The sequence below is a fragment of the Cryptomeria japonica genome, chromosome 1 (genome assembly GCF_030272615.1).
Source record: "Cryptomeria japonica chromosome 1, Sugi_1.0, whole genome shotgun sequence".
Classification (NCBI taxonomy): domain Eukaryota; kingdom Viridiplantae; phylum Streptophyta; class Pinopsida; order Cupressales; family Cupressaceae; genus Cryptomeria; species Cryptomeria japonica.
In genome coordinates, this window is record NC_081405.1 from 294,428,818 (window position 1) to 294,449,487 (window position 20,670).

General features: G+C 33.4%; 1 protein-coding gene across 7 annotated transcripts; it reads right to left on the bottom strand.

The window, feature by feature from the left end:
• Positions 1 to 634: 634 nt before the first annotated feature.
• Positions 635 to 19,408, bottom strand: LOC131046444 (uncharacterized). 7 transcript variants are annotated; one of them, XM_059217517.1, is made up of 4 exons: positions 19,273 to 19,408; positions 13,987 to 14,037; positions 6,952 to 7,498; positions 635 to 818 (listed from the first exon to the last, which is right to left on the bottom strand). In XM_059217517.1, exons 1-3 carry the CDS (start codon positions 19,384 to 19,386, stop codon positions 6,956 to 6,958), a joined length of 708 nt encoding a protein of 235 aa, XP_059073500.1. In that variant the 5' UTR covers positions 19,387 to 19,408; the 3' UTR covers positions 635 to 818; positions 6,952 to 6,955. The 7 variants fall into 7 exon arrangements, with proteins under 7 accessions (XP_059073500.1, XP_059073493.1, XP_059073497.1 ...); XM_059217510.1 differs by lacking the exon at positions 635 to 818 and adding an exon at positions 6,374 to 6,715; XM_059217514.1 differs by lacking the exon at positions 635 to 818 and adding an exon at positions 6,374 to 6,719.
• Between the last annotated feature and the right edge of the window lie 1,262 nt (positions 19,409 to 20,670).

Sequence of the window (20,670 nt, forward strand, 5' to 3'; positions counted from 1 at the left end):
TTGTATTATTGATATAAAAGATAAGAAGACAATATTATGTAAAGACTATCATCAATGTCAAAAATAAATAAATAAATAAACAAGCTATGACTGTGACTTACATTATAAGGCAGCAAATTTATTAAAGAATGGTGACTAGATGAGTTCATAAAGAGAGTCAAGCAGCGACTCAATAAAGTTTCAGTTCTAGATAAAGCAACCAATGCTTTAGAGGCAGAAAATAAGAATCATAAATAGCGATGGTAATAGGAAATAAATCATACTTGTTATTGCGCACAGGCTATCCACGCTATAAGTGCACAATAATTTGTCAAAAGAAGCAGCGATGGAAGATAAGAAATAAACGTCAAGAAAGAAGCAGTGGTTATGGTTATTAATATAGCGATGGAAGGTAAAGAGTTACAAAGAGAGATGACTTCCTTATCTAATACTGCAACGACTTATTATCGTTATGCTGGCCGATTTGATAGTCAACAATTCACTAAAGATTGTGAATATGGAAGAGACAATTGTGATCATAAAACAAGTAGCAATTAATAAAAACTATGATTAATTTGTAAAGAGAACGTTGGAAATAAAAGACAATCGTGATGACTGTTATTAAACATTCATTTTAAAGCAACAATTACTAATATATTAAGTGCCCATGTAATGCCATTGATGCACATATTAACAAGACAATGCTTATATGATCGAAGATTAAGACTGGAGTATTAACCATAATCTTGAAGAAAGGCAGCAATAACGAAGGTCAAAGCTGTAGCGACTAAGATCGCCCAAGATTGAGAAGCAGCTGATGATTAATGGAGCAGCGATTCCTTATTAAGAAAGAAGTCAAAGTCAGCAAACAATCTCATTCATTACGTGCAAACCGATTGATAACCAAAGGTGATGGATTAATAAATAAAGCAAGTCATAACAAATGGATTAGTCTATAAGCAACGAAATCATAAGAAATGGTTATTAATATGAAGATAGAATCAACGATTTGTTGAAGACAAACAAACAATTAATATTGTGGTCAACTTCACCATACTTATCAGATAAAGAGCAGCGATTACACAAGTTAAATAGATTGACTTTATTAAGGATTGGGTTTAATTGAATATAGACAGCGACTATGTATTGCAGCTCGACTACACTACTCAATAAGCTATTAGAATGGATAACGACTTCAATTTGTTACTAGGCAAACAATTGACCAAGGGTGGAAAACTTTAGTGATAAAACTACCATTATATCAGAGGGCTTATTTTTTGCTACAGCCACCCACTAATCTCTATGGACAAGATCTTCTATCTTAATGATATATAACTCAAAGTTCTAGTCATTAATTTTTTTTATCTTCAGACTTGAAGTCGTCATTGTTTTCCTTCACACATGAGATTCAACTAAGTTAAACTCCCACTTAAGAAAAGGCTTATCATAGAGCCAATATGACCTGTCAAAAAACTAGCTAAACCTAAGCTTTGATACCAAATGAAGACAAATGATACTAATAAACCTATGCAAAGAGAAGCAGTGCTAATGGTATTTTATTTACAGTAGAAAGCAATAATGACTGACACATAGTATAATGAGAGATTTTACCTTGGGAAGCCCTTTTGGGGGAAAACCTAGCAAAAACAGCACTCAGTCTCTTTATTAACTCTATAGTCCACAATACAATAAGATATTTCTTACTTGTATATAAGTCTAATCTATGTGAAAGATTTTATAGGCACATCACTAAAGTAAACAACTGAGTAATATTACAATACAACGAGTATAAAATAGTGAGCTGGAGAAACCACCTTTAATGGGCAAAAAGTCCAATGCATGACCACTCATACTGCTTAGGCATTGCGCAGCCCCAGGCACCACTAGGAATGGTGGGTTCTAGATAAGGGAAGCAGAACATGCGAGTATACAGCACATATCCAACAATTGGTAGGCCTTGGGAGGTTGTTTGAAAGAGCAATAGGTGGTGCTAGAACCTGTAAGATGTACCATGGAAAACACTGTATAAATGTTTGTACCAAACTGTAGACATTTTAAAGTCTCATGGATAATATTGTTATCAATTTCGTTCATTGTGTAGGCACGAAGTTAGGTTTTGTTTAGTTTTAAAACTGTTAGTTACATCCTATAAGGCAGTCTGCTTGTGAACCTTCATCACATATGAAGTTGGGTTTGATCTTGTGGTTAAATATTTCAGCTGCGGCCTACAAGGTGACTCATTTCCAGTGTGTAAATTGAATGAACCACTCGATGGTCTAGATCTTTTGGAGTTTGTGTGTTTGGTGTCTTGGTTCGTGTATTCTATACTATGTTCCACAGTCTTAGGGACGGGCAGCAGTCTGAAGCCACTTTTTGGGGACAGCAGCAAGTCTCATGTATTCATAGTTACAGTATGTTATAATTACATGTATATACATATGCTGAATTTGATGCATTATATGAATGTCTAAACTTGAACGGGCAGCAGTCTGAAGCCACTTTTTGGGGACAGCAGCAAATCTCATGTATGCATAGTTACAGTATGTTATAATTACATACATACATATACATATGTAGAATTTGATACATTATATGAATGTCTAAACTTGAATCTTGATGTGATGTGCAACTAAACTTGTAAAATAAGTTTAGGGCCTCATTGTACCAACTAGTATTGTAGATCAACATAAATCTCTTCTACATAATATATCCAAAGTGAATTACAAAAATATGTTCTGAAGTAGCTAAGAGCCACAAAATTCAATCAAACTATGTGCAATGCAAAACAAATTCTCAATTTAGTGACCTCATTTTAATTTTTTATTATTATATGGATCTGTCTATGTAAAATGATCCTTGGTTTGAGGGATTTACTACTTTATATTTTCTTTAATTTCTCATCTTAAATTGGCACTGGCTTGAGATATTGGGTTCGATTTTCCTCTCAAAATTTATCTTAAAAGGTTCCTTTAAATTGCAGTTTGAGGCTTTGTTTTCAGTTGGCTCTCCTTGTTTTCATAGAGTTGATTATTTCGAGCATTACACGATAGGAGATGTTTATGTCGATAGATGTTCTATATTTGAGGAAGTAATCTTTGGTTTCAGATATATATTTTGTCTATTTAGAACATGCAAGGTGTCTGCCAAAAATCTGTCATCTGCTTGATAATTTTGTAACTGCCCATATCCTTCAACATTTGTTACTACATATGCCCATTTGATATGGTATTGCGATGATAGCTGTATGCAGGTTGCAGAAATAAGATTTGCAATACTACAAGAAGCAATGAAATGCTGACGGAGCTTGTTGCTAATCAAAATTGTAATTGCAAAAACAAACTTTGAAGATAGTTATTCCTGCAAAATATGAAACGTACAGGCAAACAATTTCAAATAAAGATGAAATTATGTCAATATTATTACTAATTGAGGATGAAATGTGAATATATGCTTTTAAAAATTAGGGCCGTGCTCTTTATTCTGTTTTAGGCGGAATGTCTGCAAAATTCTGTTCAAAGTTGAGCTCAGAAACTTCAAAAATCTTAGAAGAGTACCCCGTTAACTATCACACCAAGATCTCTTCACTAGCTTGCTGTTTTGCTTCTTTTTAACTTGAATTTCTGGTAAATATTTGATGTTTCCTTTCGAATAAAAGAGGGTCTTCCTTGAAAAATCAGTTTGATGGTAAAAGCATACCTCATATCTTGATGAGACAGTCTGAATTAGCCTATAAATATCCGATGTACAAGCTCCAGTCGTGGCTTAGCTCTAAAAGGGCTATCCTTTATAAAAGATCTGTTGTTGCTTCCTCAAATTACAAGCCTCCCAAAAGTTAGGTCAAACAACAATTATTGATCATCTAGAAAATAATTCAAAATAAAATATGTACATAAACCTGGCCTTTACTAGTCGGGGTGGCAAGGAGAAGAAATGGACTTTTTAAATCAAGGTCAAGGACAACATTTTGGGGTTATAGAACATGTCACCCCTAGAGTTGAAGCAATTGCATTGTTGGTCGTAAAATGGGCTTTGTACTACTTGTTAAGCTACGTTGGTTAAGTATGTTAGTGTCGTTGAGGGTAGTTGTCTGTTGCACGATGGTTCCCCGCGGGCGGTAACCGCAACCCTCGACCGTGTCTTTATATATGCTCTTGTACTTGTTGTTGGATACACTGATGCAAAGAATGATTATTGTACTAGACATTTTGGCATTAATGAAAGCATTGCTCTAAGTTTCTGGTTACTATTCTATCCTATGGTTATTATCTGACTGTTGATATGCAATATTAATAACACACCCCACGGGGTAAACATCTAGCGTCGTTGCCGTCTGAATCTGGGTAGCCACAGAGCGTGAATGGCCTACGGAGGATAATGGGCCAGCCCATTGGCAATAGCATCGAGGGGGATGGTAGCTGACTGAGAGAACTTTACGAAGGGGAGAACGCATTGACAGGCGACTTCGTGATCCAGTTCCAGGCGGCTATAGAGACTTTTGTACGAGGGGAGGCTACACAGGAAGAGGTACCCGAGGGTGTAGTCTAGGACGCTCTCAACGTCAGTCCGACGGCAAATAGGTTGTTGCACCAACTCCCGCGTCTCCTAGCCCAAGCAACCCTTGCCCACCAGCACTGAAGGGAGGAAACCCAACGGGAGGAGTGACGCCAATAGGTCCTTCGAGAGTACGAAGAAAACAACTGTCGCTGGGAAGAGGAGCGTAATGGCAAGCGACGACGAGAAACTTGAACCTTGAGCCTTGGGGGCAGAATAAAGAACACTCCTACATTATGAACGGGGATTAATGCCCAACTTATTAAATAAGGATAGAAATAATAAGGCACAAAGTGAGGAGTGGGAGGCCGCACAGAGAGCCCTAATTCTGGAACAACAAGTAGAACGTAGATGGAGGCTGAGGCAACTTGCCGAAGGGTTGCCCGAAGGGAACCAAGGAGGTGTCACGGAGGGTGCAAGAGCAGAAGCCGAAGGAGATTTCTACGTGTCGCCAGAACATCGTAGGGTGAGAAGCTATGAAGAATTTTTGGAGGAAACAAGGCTACGAAGAAATCTGGTCAAAGAGACCCGGGATCAGTTCAGGAATTTATCCCTTACACCGCGCACGGAAGACCACTGAAGGGAGCGAACAGACGACGACGGTGAGAACGGAGGGGAGGGCAACCGTATGACCGTAGGTGCGTAGGAGGCACAGGCACGAGATAGCTTTAAAATCATCGAGGTTCTGATTTCTTGAATTTTTATTATGCTCATGTAGTGTTAGTGGAAAATATTGGTCCTTTGAAAATAACTCGGTAGTTTTTTTTGTTTTAGCATGACGAGAGAAATACATAGATATATATCTTCAAGAGATGCATAAAGTTTTTGGGTAGGGCTTTGGGTAAGTTGCCTTGTAGAAGTAAGTTGTTTTGACGCTCAGTAGTGCAACCAAAGGTTCTTGATTTTTGCACGAGCTTATAAAGCCCTCCAATTTGAGCTTGTAACGACTTGAATGCTACAATCTTAGGGATTTGGAGGTGAACATGATGTCAGATACGTGCCTATTAATTATCAAGAAGGGATTGACACCAATAATGATCTCTGAAGCTTACTTATTGGATAGCTGGCAATGAACATCTCTACAAGGTAGTAAATGCTCGAGTAAAAACCATTGATTAGGAACATAATTTTAAAAAGTATTTTTGTTTAATATATTGTGATGTAAACAAAAATGCTTGTAAAATAACATCAAAGGTTATATAAGTAATTAATTTCAACAAATTAGAATAAATTTGTATGGCATATAAACATTTTGAATAAAAGATTGCAACATACAATAGTTAATTTGTTCTTAAAATCACTGGACTAAATGAGCTTCTTCACAATTTAAGAACATATGTTTCCCTGACCGTTTGCTTATGTTATCCTTGAATCTTGAAATAGAATAGTAGCTTTGGATAAATTTCATTCTCTTAGGAGTTCATTCTCTTAGGAGCTCAAAAACTCATTGACAAATTTCAATCTTATAATTACTATGATGTGGAACATTGCACACACCTGTCATATATGAATATATGCATTCCCGATGAAGCTTTTCTCCAAGATCTCCCGACTGAACCCACGGCCCCTTGTGAAAATGGTTAAGATTTTGTAAATATTACCATCTCACAAGTGCTCAGAGCCAAAGAATACATGGCTACAACCGATCCCCCTATCGCCTGGTATGTAGGCGGCAAGAGCGCCATCTATTTGCTACACAGGCTACAACCCCATTGACATGCATGCTCTATGTAGATGCCCAGACAAGCCAAGCAAACCGTTTGGAAGATTGCTTTACAGGAAAATAGCCTCTTAAATTTGATAAAAAGGCTTATGAAACTTTCACGATAATTTGAGAATAATGCCAAGAACTTTTTTTTTTAAATTATGATTTCACCCAAAATAACCTTCATTTTCTTGATCATTTTCTAATTCATTCAGAGGTTATCAGCGCAAAAGTACAGATAAACTTCAACAACATAGTATGAAATGAATGATCCCACAGCAAATACTTTATTATTTGTCATATAAGGATCTGCTTCATTCTCCCCGATGCCAGATGTCTATGTCATTGGCAAACGTGTGAAAATATCAGAAGAAATTTCAAAGAAAGCGGCTAATTTGTTAACCTCAGCTGGACCCTTTCATTAATAAACCATAATTGGGTATCTCACTGGAAGCTTTAAATTGATCTGTCGTTAGAGACCTGTCTTCACAAGTACCGAGTTGTTTTTTACGCCATATAGTTAGGATCGTCAACTGCAGCACAAACTCTAGACTCCTTTTTGGTTTGAATAAAATGCTCAATGGAATTATTGCAAAATGACAGGAAAAAACAATTGAAATCTTCTCGAGATGGAGTAACAAAAAACCCTTATCAAATATTTTTTTATACATCAACAAAATGAGCAGAAAATACGAAAAAAGCAGAAAGAAACATACCTAGTTAGAGCAAGGTAACAAGAATAAAAAGCAGAACGGCAGCAATGAAAGAATACTTAAGCGCGGCAACAGCAATTGCCAGAGATACAAAGAAGAGCTGCCAACATATATGGGCAGTTGCCCAAGCAAGAAGCCCAATCAAGCCCACAGTCAACATATTCTCAGGGTCAGGGTCCAGCAAATCAGTCAGGCCAATCTTTATTGGTTCTATCGGCTCCAAATCCCCGCCATTCCCTGATGCAAAAGAGTCCCAGAATGCATTTGACGTTTGATCTTTTTCCTCTTTACTTTGTGCCGATGTTACCTGTCCCCTTCTTAGTTTAGACCAGAATCCATTTTCCCTCCTAGGCTTAGAAGTGGTGTTGTTAGTTCCTTGCTGTTTTCCTGCATTTTCTCCATTGTTGTTGGTTTTTTCTGCAACCACCAAACCCGGTCTCTGCTTCCGGCTTCTGAAGATGGGTAATGCATGAAAGCTGGTGTGAAAGGTTCTAGCTTCAAATGAATGGGGGTGCTTCAGAGTATGAAGGTGAAGCAGGGACCCCATGCCCTGCAGATTGGTTCGAAGACCGAGAGTTATATAACTGGATGCCCTGGACACTCGATGGACTTAACATTCCGTGGAAATTTAATTTGCACATTATATGAACAAGAGCTGTGAGACAGCATGAGTCCCTGCCATTAACTAAAAATAGATAAGCTATAGTTCTTTGCCAATACAACCAATACAAGTCTTCATCTATAGAGTTGATCATGTTTGTTAAGTTTTTGTCAACAAAGTAGATATTATGCAATTGCCTAGATTATTAAAGTCAAATGATAGATCTTTTAATTAGTGTGAACTTTAAAGGACTTCAAACTTAATACAAAAACAAAAGACAATATGTAGAATGCATAATCTGGACAAGATCAAATTTTTATATAAAAAAAAGTTCAGATAATTTCAAGTTTTAGGAGTTCAAATTACAATAGAACAACAAGAATAAAAGTGATATTTAGGCAAGTTTTAAGGAGTGCAAATTACAATAGAACAACCAAGAATAAAAGTGATATTGGTAAAATTCAAACTTTCATTAGTGAAGTTGTGCTTGCTTTCATTCATAGAAATTTAGATCATCTCAGGTCCTTTTCTCATTGGGATAATTGGGTCACTTGGCGATGGTCTTTACTTCATTTGATGCCTTCTCATGGGGTTATAACAGATGGAGTATCTTTGACTCTTAAGCGCAAGATGGCTAAATGGAGTCCTCCTCCTTTTCCTTCATTCAAACTTCAATTTGATGGGGCCTCTAAAGGGTAATCTGGGGAGGTCTGGGGTTGGGGTAATTATTTTTGATCACTCCTCAAAGATCATCAAAGCAGTGGGTAAATATATTGGTCATGCCACTAATAATGTGGCTGAGTTTCAGGCCTTATCCCTTGAACTTGATCTTGCTCGTTCTTTAAACATTAAGGACATTGTTATTGAAGGTGATTCAATGCTGGTATTTCAGGCAGTTGCTAGAAAAAAGTGTCTCTCTTGGCACCTGCAGTATTTTTTAGAGCACATTCTCCTTCAACTAAATGGATTTTCCACTTTCTCTATTTCTCATTGTTTTAGAGAAATTAATGCTTTCGCAGATTTTCTTGCAAACAAGGCTGTTGTTGAGGGTGCTGATCATATAGAACTTGCCCCTTCGGATTTTCCTATCTCTTGCATGAAACTTCTCTCTTAATAGACCTTTCATTCAGAAACTTCCTTCATTCCCTATTCTTGGTGTGGTTGTCCTTTTCTCTGTTATATTCCAGATGAGGGACAAGTTATTTGGTGGTGCAGATGGCTCCTTATCTTGTTGTTGTTGTTATGGCTTTTTACTTGGATTCTTTTATGGATAGGCCTCTCCCTGATTCCTGAGGGTTTTTTCCATCCTTCTCTGCTTATTATATGGATGGGCATATGTTTGCTAACTATTCTTGTGTTGTCAGGTCTGCTTTTACTTGGTTCCCTTCTAGCTGTGGGTTTGTTCTCTGCAGGGCCTTGGAGTCATGCGATGCATAGACAGTTTGGTCCCTTTTGGGTGATGACACTGTTTTTGTGGACATGGTGGTCTCATTTTGGGGTGCCATCTTCTTCACTGATTCCTATAAGCTTTTTCCAAGCTTCCTTTATATCTAATGCGATTGATATTGTAATCAGGGGTTGTATCTGGGTTGCCTATGGGCTTTTATAATGGGTAAATAGGCTTTTGTTTTTTGAGCAATACTGAAGGGTTTTCTTACTGGTTCTTTCCCTTCAGTGCTCGTTGAACTAGACACCATGTAAAAAAAAATATAAAGATTTAATATAATTTCAGTGGTTCATCCACTTTTATCAAAAAAAAAAAAGTGATATTTAGGCAAGTTGAGTATAGAAGGCTTTAACAAAAATCATATCGAAATAATTATCATTGATAAGATATTAGGAAATAGGTACATAACACAAAAGCATTGTGTCTAGTTTTAATATGCAAAAGTCATGAAAGAGGTATCAAAATTACTGTGTGAAAAAGTTTTTTATTTAGAACAAAATTTTGAGTTTAGCAATTCAGCTGTAAAGGTATTATGTTTACAAAAACTTAAGTATTGTATCAAATAGCATTGAGCATTATAAGTATGCATATAACATTGTAAGATGTTGTTGATTGTTCCCAGCTTTTGTATTCAAATTCCTGCAAAATTAAGAGATATAGCAAAGAGTTATGATTACCATTATCTATATAAACTTTATATTTAAAATGCATATTTAATTCTCTACAATGAGTTGTATCTCAAGTCATAGCAGAAAAACATTCAACATTGACTATTAATTTTACTGGCTATAAATATGTTGTGATGAACTAGTAAGCTTATCTAGTATAAAGAATGCAATTGAAACAATCAGATAGATAAGAAACAACAATCTTCAAAACCCATGAGCCAATATTTTCTTAGTATTTTAAAATGTTATTTCTATGTGGAAAATATGATGATAATGATAATGTTATTTTGACTCTAAAAACTACAAAAATAGAGCTCCTATTAATCAAAAACAAAATTCTGATCAATTCTAGTTGCAACTGATTTATTCAATAAATACCAAACTAGGCTACGATGCAACAATTGATTTTCCTGGTGTTTGATTAAACAAGCTTCTCCAATATTTAAACTTTGGAAATTGCTATATGTTCTTATATGTTGAAAATTGAAATATATAAAGACTTGTTCCATGGTGTTTGATTTCCTCGCTAGATGTGTTGACACTAGCACCTTAGTAGGATGCTAGAGAACACACGAATTTTGTTCAAGATGGAAAAGTAGCTGGTTGGGGAGGTGAGCTAAATTTAGGAATGAATTGAAAGCCCATGGGTAAGTTGAATATTTTTCTCTCATGTTGTATGGTTTTGTCTTCATGGAGTAGCTTTTTACTTTCGTCTTGAAGTTTAATCATGTTGCTCAGTGAAAACTAATAATGTTGTTATGACTTCTAATAGAAGTTAATTCATTTGTAAGCACTAAAAAAATTGATGAGTTAATCAGTATTTGGTTCATCTTTTTGTTGTAGATTTGAGTGCTAATGTGCATTACTGCTTCAACTTCAGCAAGCAATGTAGTAAATTTCAATGGAACAAAGACGTTGTAAAAAGTAAAGAGAAAGGTTGTAAAGAGCAAATTCAAAAGTATAGTTGCACAGTTGAGGAAGAGATATTGATGATCTTTTAGGATGGCACTGACTAGGCACCAGATACACAATCATATAAACTTAAAGCATTAAACATGATTTTTAAACTCATCATATCAAACAATTTAATTTGAAAAGCATACAACAAAGTCTTATGATGACATTCTTATTGTAAGACATGCATACCAATCTCTAAGAGATGTCATCTAAAAGCACAAGGAATCAATTGCATTTGTGCATCAATAAAAGTTCTATTCACAAAAGCAAATGAATATTAATGCCATAATAAACATTTCCTAAGGTACAAATACCTAAAAGTAAATTATTTATTTATTTTTGAGTGACTTTTGACAGTTTATTGTTTCTTATGACACTTCTGGGCAAGTGTTTGTAAAAAATGCTTGTGAACGTATGTTCAATAAATGCAATGCAAGAGGGCAATGATAGCAGTAGCAGAGTACACTGGCTTGAATTTAATAAAAAAGAGCAAGTGGAAGCCTGGAAAGCTGTAGCAAAGGCTGTTCATGACAAGGCTTTTGTCTGGTCTTTTTTGGCTCCTGGAGGTTGTCTATACTAGACATTTGTGATTCCAAGTAAGAGAAATATTAATTTTGTAATCGAATGGGGAGAAAGATAGTAGATTATCAAATTCTTAATACCCTTGTCTAGAGTTAGTGACAATCATTATCATGCATTTTGTGTAAAACAATGAGAATACAATGTAGGCCTGATGGTTCAAGAAGTCTGAGTTTTTAATCTCAAAATACTGTAGGATTCATGTGCTAAATTTTCCTCTTTCTAATGATGACTTATGATGACTTTTTCTTCTTTCTGATAATCAATCACTAGGTGTGATTCGAAATATCGAATCTGAAAAATACACACAAGTTAACCCAAATAAATTTAGCATATGGATTCATGAACTGTAGAAAACTAATTCCTTCTAATACTGTAGTATTTTCTTTGTTGTGTAGAAATTGCATTTCTAATAGAGAAATTTGATCTTTTCATATGTAGTGTTATGTAGGATCTTCTAGTAGCTCCGTTATGGACATAAGAAAGCCTATGTGGGCTTGCCAATAAAGAGTAATGAATATCAGATTATCCTCTTTGGATGATTATATTAGATCTTTATTCTGAAGTCAGCAATACGTAAAGACAATTGACTAGCTATATATTCAAATGCCTACAATAAATTCACAGCTAATGCATTTAGTATTTTATTTGGTTACTTTAAGACACTATATATTATTTTCTTAAATATACAAAAAAAATTATTTTTTTCTAAGAAGTTGTGGAGAAGATACAAGATAAAGAACAAATCAAAGTCATAGCAGAAGTAGGAATAAGTTTATTTTATAAGCTAACCTTTTATTTTGCGGTAGAAAGATTCACTTGCAATTGGTTCTTATTTGGAGTCTTTTTTGCCTTCGAACTAACAATGTTTGCTTGTGTTCACTCAAATGATTTTAAATAAGGAAAAATAAAACTACAATTATTACACGAAGCATAATGGTGTAGGGAATTGTTACATAATTAACTGCTCTATTATTAAACATGAACTAACAACATTTAAACACTTTATAAAATGAAAACAACTGCAAAATTAATTAAATTATGATAAACTATTATTTTACGGTAAACTGATATTTAATATTCTAGAAAAGGGATATACTTGATAGTGTGTATTGAAACTATAGAGCCAAACAAGAAGAATACATGTGCAAAATAATGCATTCAAATGTATCATGAAAGACTAACATGTGGACAAGAGAAGGAAAAGGACTTAAGAAGAAGCAAATACATGTAGTCTGGCAAGTGGAACAGTATTTCTTCAAAAGCTGTTCACATTTGTTTTCGTGTTAACACGTGATTAGAAAAAAATGTCAAGTTAGTCTAACATTAAGAAACCCATTCTGAAGAAATAAATGTTTGTTATCTGTGTTGAAATGTCATAACAATCATATGCATCAGACATGGCAATGGCTAAGCAGGTCGAAAGGGAGGGAGATTCAACTTTGATCAATCACAATAGCTTTGTGGTGGTCTCAATAATGATCTTTTAAATATGGTTTTCCTCAACCAAATTGTATAGGACTTGAACTATTCCAGACAGGGAGTGCTTCATGCTGATAACATAGTGGTGGTCATATCTCAATCTTTCTAATGACTAAAATGTAACACTTTTGCATATCTTACACAAGGAGTGTCATAAAGGTGTTGTAGGCAGGGGAAATGATTACTTAGAAAAGACAAAACAAAAAAGAACCTACAATCTAACTACTCATCATTGTTTTAATGGAGAATATTGCAACAGTTACAGCTCCAAAAGTGAACAAAGACAAGGAGATGGATAAACATGAAGGATAAGAATTATTCTGCCAAATGTTGAAAGCCAAATATTTATATTAGCTTTTCAAATCATTTTTAGGCATTCATTCATTAGAAGAAAAAGAGAGGCAAACAACCTTTAAATATTGTAGCTCATGTATAGTAGCATTAACAATGAGCTTTTGTAGCTGTAATAGTGAGTATGATAGTTGTTGTTGGAGATCTATTTTCCAGGAACAAAATCAATAGCATTCAATATTCTATTCAGCAAAAATAGTCAGTCTATGGTGCTCTGTTACATGCTCTGTTCAGTAGTAAAAAACATTGGCTTGTAACAGTTCAAAGAACAGTAATAATGAAAAAATGCGGTTTGGCATTGTCTTGGTTATAATTGGTGTAAATAACTCTTTTTAATTATATATAAACATTTATTTAATTTTATAAGGCATTGTGAGCAATTGAAATAGCATTGATAGAAGTGATTGCAATAGCCAATGCAAGCAACTCAAATTTAGACTGAATTTTTTTAAGCACTAAACCTCTAATATGGAGGTTTCAGAGATCTTCAGGCGAGGCTTTAGCCTACACAAATATTAATAACATTAAATACACATTTCTAGTACAACTGTAACATAACTTGTTTATGCAACAGACTAAGTCAAAGAAATATTCAAAAATCAGATTAAGTGGTGCAGGAGTAGATTGAGGAAGTGCAAGAAGTGCAGGACTAGATCAAGAGGAAGTGCAAGAGTAGATTGATAAATTGTATGATATTTTTGAATTGTTCTTCTTGGAAAATAGTGGCAATTAAGGCCTAAAAAGGCAATAAACTAATAGTAACATAAAATGAACTTGAGGACACTATAAATGAATGACAACATCATTGTCATAGTAATATAGAAGAGTAAACATGCAGTGATAAAATAAAAAGACATTCTCCTATTTGTATAATTATTAACATCAATAACAAGAGGCTATATTATTTTCCAAATTTGAACAATTATAGAAAAGGAAGAAGAAATTGTTTTTACTTGATATTTGCAATGTACAGCGAACAGCATGTGTCCTAGCATTGGTTCAATCTGCGAAGTACTAAAAAAATGTTAGTTATAGTTTTACGTAATTTTGAAAATAATTAAACAATTGTCTTTTTCTAATAATATTAAATCAATTCTTAATAGACATTAAATATATTACACAACAGTAAATGACATAAATGCATTGTGTGATAAGAAGATCAATTAGCTTGACACCACCTTTGCAAGAGTGACCTATTTGTTCTTTGTATATAGGCAAGCTGATTTACTAGTGGTAAAATTTGTAATGAACGATAGCAAAGGAGATTCAAAAAGTAAAGTCCAAACCATACAAATGCACATACAAGATGATCTAGACAAGCATGAGGACACTTTGGCAATGGTAGGGTTGTCTTGAAATGTGAAAATAAACTATGTTGACAGTAAATAAGATATGAGTCATAGTAAATCAAGGAAGCTATAAAAGGCATTGTTTGGAATAAGTGAATAAAAGGCTTAGAAGGTAAAGAGGAGACAACCAAGAGCAAGATAAGATGGCAAAGATGCATGTATTCCTACAGGAAAATGACCACAAAGTAATGGTTTCAAAGCGTGAGCAATGTCAACAAACAAATGACAGATGAAAAGCCCTATGATGATAAGATTCAACGATAAAGGAGCAGTTATAAAATGTTAGTGTGAATGTGGTTATATCATCTGAAGTGGTTTATGCTCAGAAATCATAGAGGCCTATATATTGTATCTAACTTGTCAATGTATTTTCCTAATAGGTGTTAGTTTTATATGGGGATGGAGAAAGCAAGAAAATATGAAGATTTGCTTGGTTAAGGACACTAATATGAAGCTGATTACATTAAAAAATGAACAATTTTACCAAGAAAAGTAGTCATTAACATTCAAGACAAAAAGAAAGCTTGCTTGGATTTATCGGATCAATATATGTAGCTTCCACCAAATTTCATGATAGTTTCATGAGCCATAACGCAATGATTATGTCTTAGATAGGTTTTTATAGTTATTCAAAGTGGTGAAGAGTGGAGACAGAGGTCACCTTAGATCCACAAGTAGCTGAATAGGGAATGCATGAATGTCTTGTTTTATTTTAAAAGGAATAGTTTTTAAAGCACTTTCAGGGATATTTGTGTGGTTTCCACATTCTCTTGCTGTTTCTTTGGATGTAGTGCAATGAGCCACCATTTGATTTTGTCATTAATTGAGTGGTTGTCAGGGTCACTAAAAAATTGTGTTCAAATAGAAAAATAGCTTTAAAAAATTATAAAATTATCATCTCATATTAGTTGAATAACTCCTATATGATTTATAAAATTATTGGTTTTTATATTATCAACGTTAACTTTAATTCAACAAAGTTTGAATTTATATTATTGCCTTCTCAAGATAATCTGTCGAATGTATTCTATTCTTCCAATGGTGCAAGTAGTATAGTTTAGTAATCTGTATGCATATAAGTAGTATTGGAAATCCTCAGCCTATATTCATATATAATCAACAGAATCCAAGATAACTCATTCACAAAACCACAACAGTCATAGGTAGAATCGTATGGTTTATAGTGACCTCAAGATAGCTAGCGTGGGCTTGAGGGTTGCTTCAGATTTTTGCATTTTGGCATAGCTTAGGCAAGATTAGAATGTTTGGTTTCAATACATCGTGTTATGCTTCATGGGAATGGAAGAAAGTCTAATGAATTAAAGGCAAGCAAACCTGGAAGAATGTCAAAAGAATCACAACGGGGCAGGTAGATGAATAAGTCTCAAGTGGGAAAATGTCCTAAATGTTGCATGGAACATGGTGGTATTGAGAATGAATCTAAACCAAAAAGAGACACAGTTATCATAGAAGATGAAAACGTTACACTAGCTTCAATCCTAAAAAATAGAAAACGCTTTTCGTTGGTTGCAGAGGGTTCGGGTGATTTGTCTTTGCATAAAAAGAACCCCTAACTTCTTCTAGCAAAGAATTTGTAATAGATCGTTCTCTCATTTTGTTTGAAGCACATAAACATTAGTCTTATCATGGCAAATTTTGCAGCAAAAACGATAGTTTTGGACATGTCAAAGTGAAGTGTGTATCTATATCCTAAAGCATTAAAGTTCTAGAGAAATTCATTGGCTTTCTTTTCTGATGTAGTTTTATTATTATTATTATTTTTATTATGAGGAGTTCAAAAAAATAAAAATACATACATAGATCCATAAAAAGTGAAGTTTCATCAAAACGAGGTGAACTTGTATGAGATGATATTGATTCGTGGCAACCAGAGCAGCTAACAAAATCCCATCTTCGTTTATACACTTGAGTGTGCATGAATTTAAATTTGATATTGTTGCAGGAATATTTACTTTTGTACTGAGTGGAAGGTATCATCTATATTTTGCCCGTTCAGTACTATTTTTCATTGATTGTTGTGTCTATATCTAATGTTTGTCATCAATCTATTTAATTGCAAATTATCTTAGTTAGAATAGTCAATATCTTTTTGTAATTTAAAAACATTTTTCATAGCATAGTTGGGTATGTAGTCATAAATAAAAGGAAATGACACGTTACCATACATGATCATCAATTTGGTGCTATGTTGGAAATTAATCTTGGATATTTTTAAAATAATATATAGATAGTCAGAAATAAAAGGAAATGACATGTTATCATACGTGATAATCAATTTGGTGCTATGTTGGAAATCAATCTAGTCTACACGTTACCATGAATCTCCAGATTAACTGTACATGTAGTAACAGGGAAAAACAGAAGTGGGTAGTGCCTAAAACAAGTTAGTAGACTATGTAATGCAAGGGCTGCTGAATTGGGAGATTCGGGTTTTGGGTCCATTGAAGAAATGCCAATATATTAAAAATTTCTTCTTTTGACAGATTTGCATCACCAATTTTTTTTCTTTCAAATTTTGTGTCTTTTCATTGATCATATTTTTGGTAGATTTTACGCTCTTGATGCAAATATTAAATCTGAAGAGAAACAAAAAAAAAAATTTACCATGAATTGTAGTTATAGATTTATTTTGTGGCACCAATTTAGGCAATTACTTGGATTTTACATGATGATCCTTCTTTTTGATAAATGATTTGAACTCTGTTCTGAAAGTCAAATTATTTGGGCGTGTTGAAAACTCTTGGATTTCAATGGCTTTGAGGTAAGGAACTATATGGATAAAATAAAAAATAGTTGTGATGGACACCCAAAGATTAAGGAAAACAATACTTTGGTGGAGTGTTGATTCTAATGCTATTGTTGAATAAGGTGTTCGGGAACCTAAATCCTACACAAGTAGAGTTTAATCATATTTATCTAAGAAAAAAATTGCTTATTTGATTATGTAAATTTATTTCATAAAATATTTTGGATCATTTCGAAAATTTAAGCTGGGTTGGCATCCCAAAAACTGAATAACTGTTATGTTCTTAACACATTTTAAATGCAATGATAGAGACATTGACATCTGTCCAACAAGTTGAATTAGTGGGGAAACATATGAGAAGTCAATAGACATTCAAATTAATTCTTCTATCGGTTCTAATTTTATAAATTCCTTGAAAGAGAGAAATCCAATTCCGAAAGTGTCTACAAATTTTTATTGCGAAGAGCTGAGGTTAAAACAAAGCAAAGTAGTTTAAGGACTGTGTTTGAATAGAAGAAAAAGCCTGTGATTCCAGCTCTTTTTTTTGCAAACCATTGAGGTGGAGTGGGCAAGACCACTTTAGCTTATCAGGTGTCTTCTTCCATCGTGGTCACAAAGTGCTTGTTATTGAGTGGAAGATTCATGGTTTATTGCAGATTTCAGTGTTGGCAAAATGCTTTTTTCTAATTTCTTTTGCTCTTCATAAATGTCATTTTCAGACCTTTGTGGGAGTTATGTGGTTTTCTTGACAGCTTTAGATTATTTCTTAGAAGGTAGATCATAGGCTTTGATTTTGAAAAGAAAAGCATCAAAAGTTTTTCAATTTGGATTATACTTCATAGTGCATACATGATGTTTGTGTAGACCTGTCACGAAACTTTTTTGGGGGGTTTGAGAAGAAATACATGGATAAATTTAGTCAGTTTGCAGAGAAGTTGGTCCTCTATGCTACTAACGTCTCTTCCACACTATAAATCAATGGCAACATCATTGTCATAGTAATATAGAGCATAAGCATAATAATGTGGATAAAGACTGTCAATAGTTTTAAGAGCATGCAAAAACTCCAATGGCCCTAGTTATGCTTAATAAGCAGGACCCTGCGGGTGTTCATGTTACTGCTAGGAATATTGTGTGAATGTGTTTTGAAACCCTTAACAGTGATGTGAATGAACAAAAAAGCACATAAAATCTCTGTGGCAATTTCCTTATTGGCAAATATAATGCACAAAGTGAGTATTGTTCCCTGCTTTAGGGAGCATTCCATACTTTATTTGGGTAAAAGGTTTTGTTGAAGATGATAAATATGCAGATCTCATGCTTTCAGCTTCAATTAGCAGATTTACATGAATGGATGATGAAGTGCTAGGCAGAAAAAATAAAAGGGGAAATATAGAATCATCCTAATGCTCAAGATTTCTTTGTATTATCGTGCATAGAAGCAGGGGATCAAATTTCTTAAAAATATCTTCCAGAAATAAATAGGTAACGTTGAACTAAGATCATTCTCAGATATAAACAGAATTTAGAAGCCCCAAAATTAATGTTTGCAGTAAAAAAAAAGAGCCAAAGCCTGAAAACTTCCTTTTCAAAAGACAAAAGGATATGAAGACCTCGTTCACACCAATAAACAATTAATTGACAAATGGAAACCCTATTTTCAATAATCAACATTGAACCATCGAACAAACCATGGCAAGCAACATAGTCAAGATTCTGCACAAATTGTGTCATGTAGTTAACAATGCCATGGGGCAAAAGAAGAATTATTTTAAAAATGGGATGAACCAAAATCAATCTTGCTCCAGCTGCTGCCACAATCTGTGCACAATAAACTAAAACCTGCAAAGCAGGCAAAACAAAACTTGGGTATTGCAAATCCAATTGTTTTACACAGACGAAGAAAAACCTCAATCTCTGTGTACAGTCAGCAAAAGGATTTGAAACGGTTGTCCACAGAAACAGACATAACTGACCAAATTGAATAGAATTTAGCTTTACCTAAAAAAACTCAAGGCTTTAGAATTTTATTTAGAAACACAAAACGGTAAGATTAATTAGATTGTGTGATTCTTACCTTTGAAAAACAGTAAGCAAAAAATGTTGTAATTGTATCAACGTACAGATGGAGAGAAGCAAAAATGCAGCAACACTACAAAGCAACAATCGCTGAAAACAAAATGGAGCAGCCACAAACAAGCAACTATTAAATCCTTCAAATTAGAGCATAGATACATTTATTTTCGCACTCATTTTTATTTATCGTGTTAGCAACTGTTTATTCCAAAATTAATGGTGTAAACACACCATTAACACGCATATTCGTATTGACATTTTGAAACCAAAATAGACGCGTCTAAAATTTCAACAACCAATCAAAAAATGCTTAAAATAATAAATAAATTATTTTAAAATCTTTTTAATGAAAAATTAACATCATATTATAGTTTATTTCATAGTTCTTGTCTTAAAAAATTGCAATGAATAAATTAATTGTAATTGTTGGTGGCAGTGAAAACATTAGTGAAAACATTAGTGGCCTATGTAAATTATTTTATTGTTTCACTTTTCGGAAGTAGCATATTTATAAAAATTTATAGTAGTAGCATGTCTATATTTAAAAAAATAAGATTAATTTACCTAGCCTTTATCATATCAATCTTATATATAAAATTAAAAATTAACTTGATTATTGTATTTAGTTGTTTTTTTAATTTTTAATGAATTATTCATCATTGTAAATTATCAATATCTATATCAATTGCTTTTTCATTTTGTGAAAATGAATGCATGTCTAATGTTAGTGATACATCTTATCACTGGAACATATATCTAACAAGGTTTGGCAAAACTATTTTGTTATTTGAAAGATAAACAATTTAAAACAAAATTGACTCCCTTAAACAATTTGAAAATAGAATTGACTTGCTTAAGCAATTTGAAAATAAATAAATGAAAAATGGAAATAATATTATAAAAAAATTAATAATATTATTTATATTTTAATATTAATGACAAAATAAATAAATAATTTTACAGTTAAAGTCTTCCAAATAAAACAAAAATGTCTGCAAATTGTTGTATATATTTTGGCTATACACAAACTATTCAAAGATCTTATGCATCAATCTTGGTTCTAAGATATAAATCTAAGACACGAAAACAAAAAAGTCATCATAAGAAATATAAAATAACAACTAAAAGATAATTAATACATTTGAAGAATTTTTTTTTGTTAATAATATAAATATAATATGCAATAATAAATGAAATTGTAAAAAATTATTAAGGATATGATTTATATTTTAATATAAATAAACACGGATTTTTTTTTAGTTTGAATGAAGTTCAAAGGCATAAAGTGTTAAATATTTACTTTTAAAATTTTAAAATAATATATTCAATTAAAAATATTTCCAGAATTGAAAGGAAATATAAAACTCCAATGCAATTAAATCTACAAACTTTTTTCAACAATAAAGATTAAACTCTTTAAGCTCAATAGATTGAAAGATTCAAAA

Excerpts from the sequence above, each read along its gene's own strand:
- LOC131046444 (XM_059217517.1), bottom strand. The coding sequence starts at position 19,386 with ATGTATCTATGCTCTAATTTGAAGGATTTAATAGTTGCTTGTTTGTGG. Across the intron at positions 14,038-19,272 it reads ATTTTTGCTTCTCTCCATCT|ATTGAACCAATGCTAGGACA; the intron begins GTACGTTGATAC and ends AGTACTTCGCAG. Across the intron at positions 7,499-13,986 it reads CTGTACATTGCAAATATCAA|GGCATGGGGTCCCTGCTTCA; the intron begins GTAAAAACAATT and ends ACCAATCTGCAG.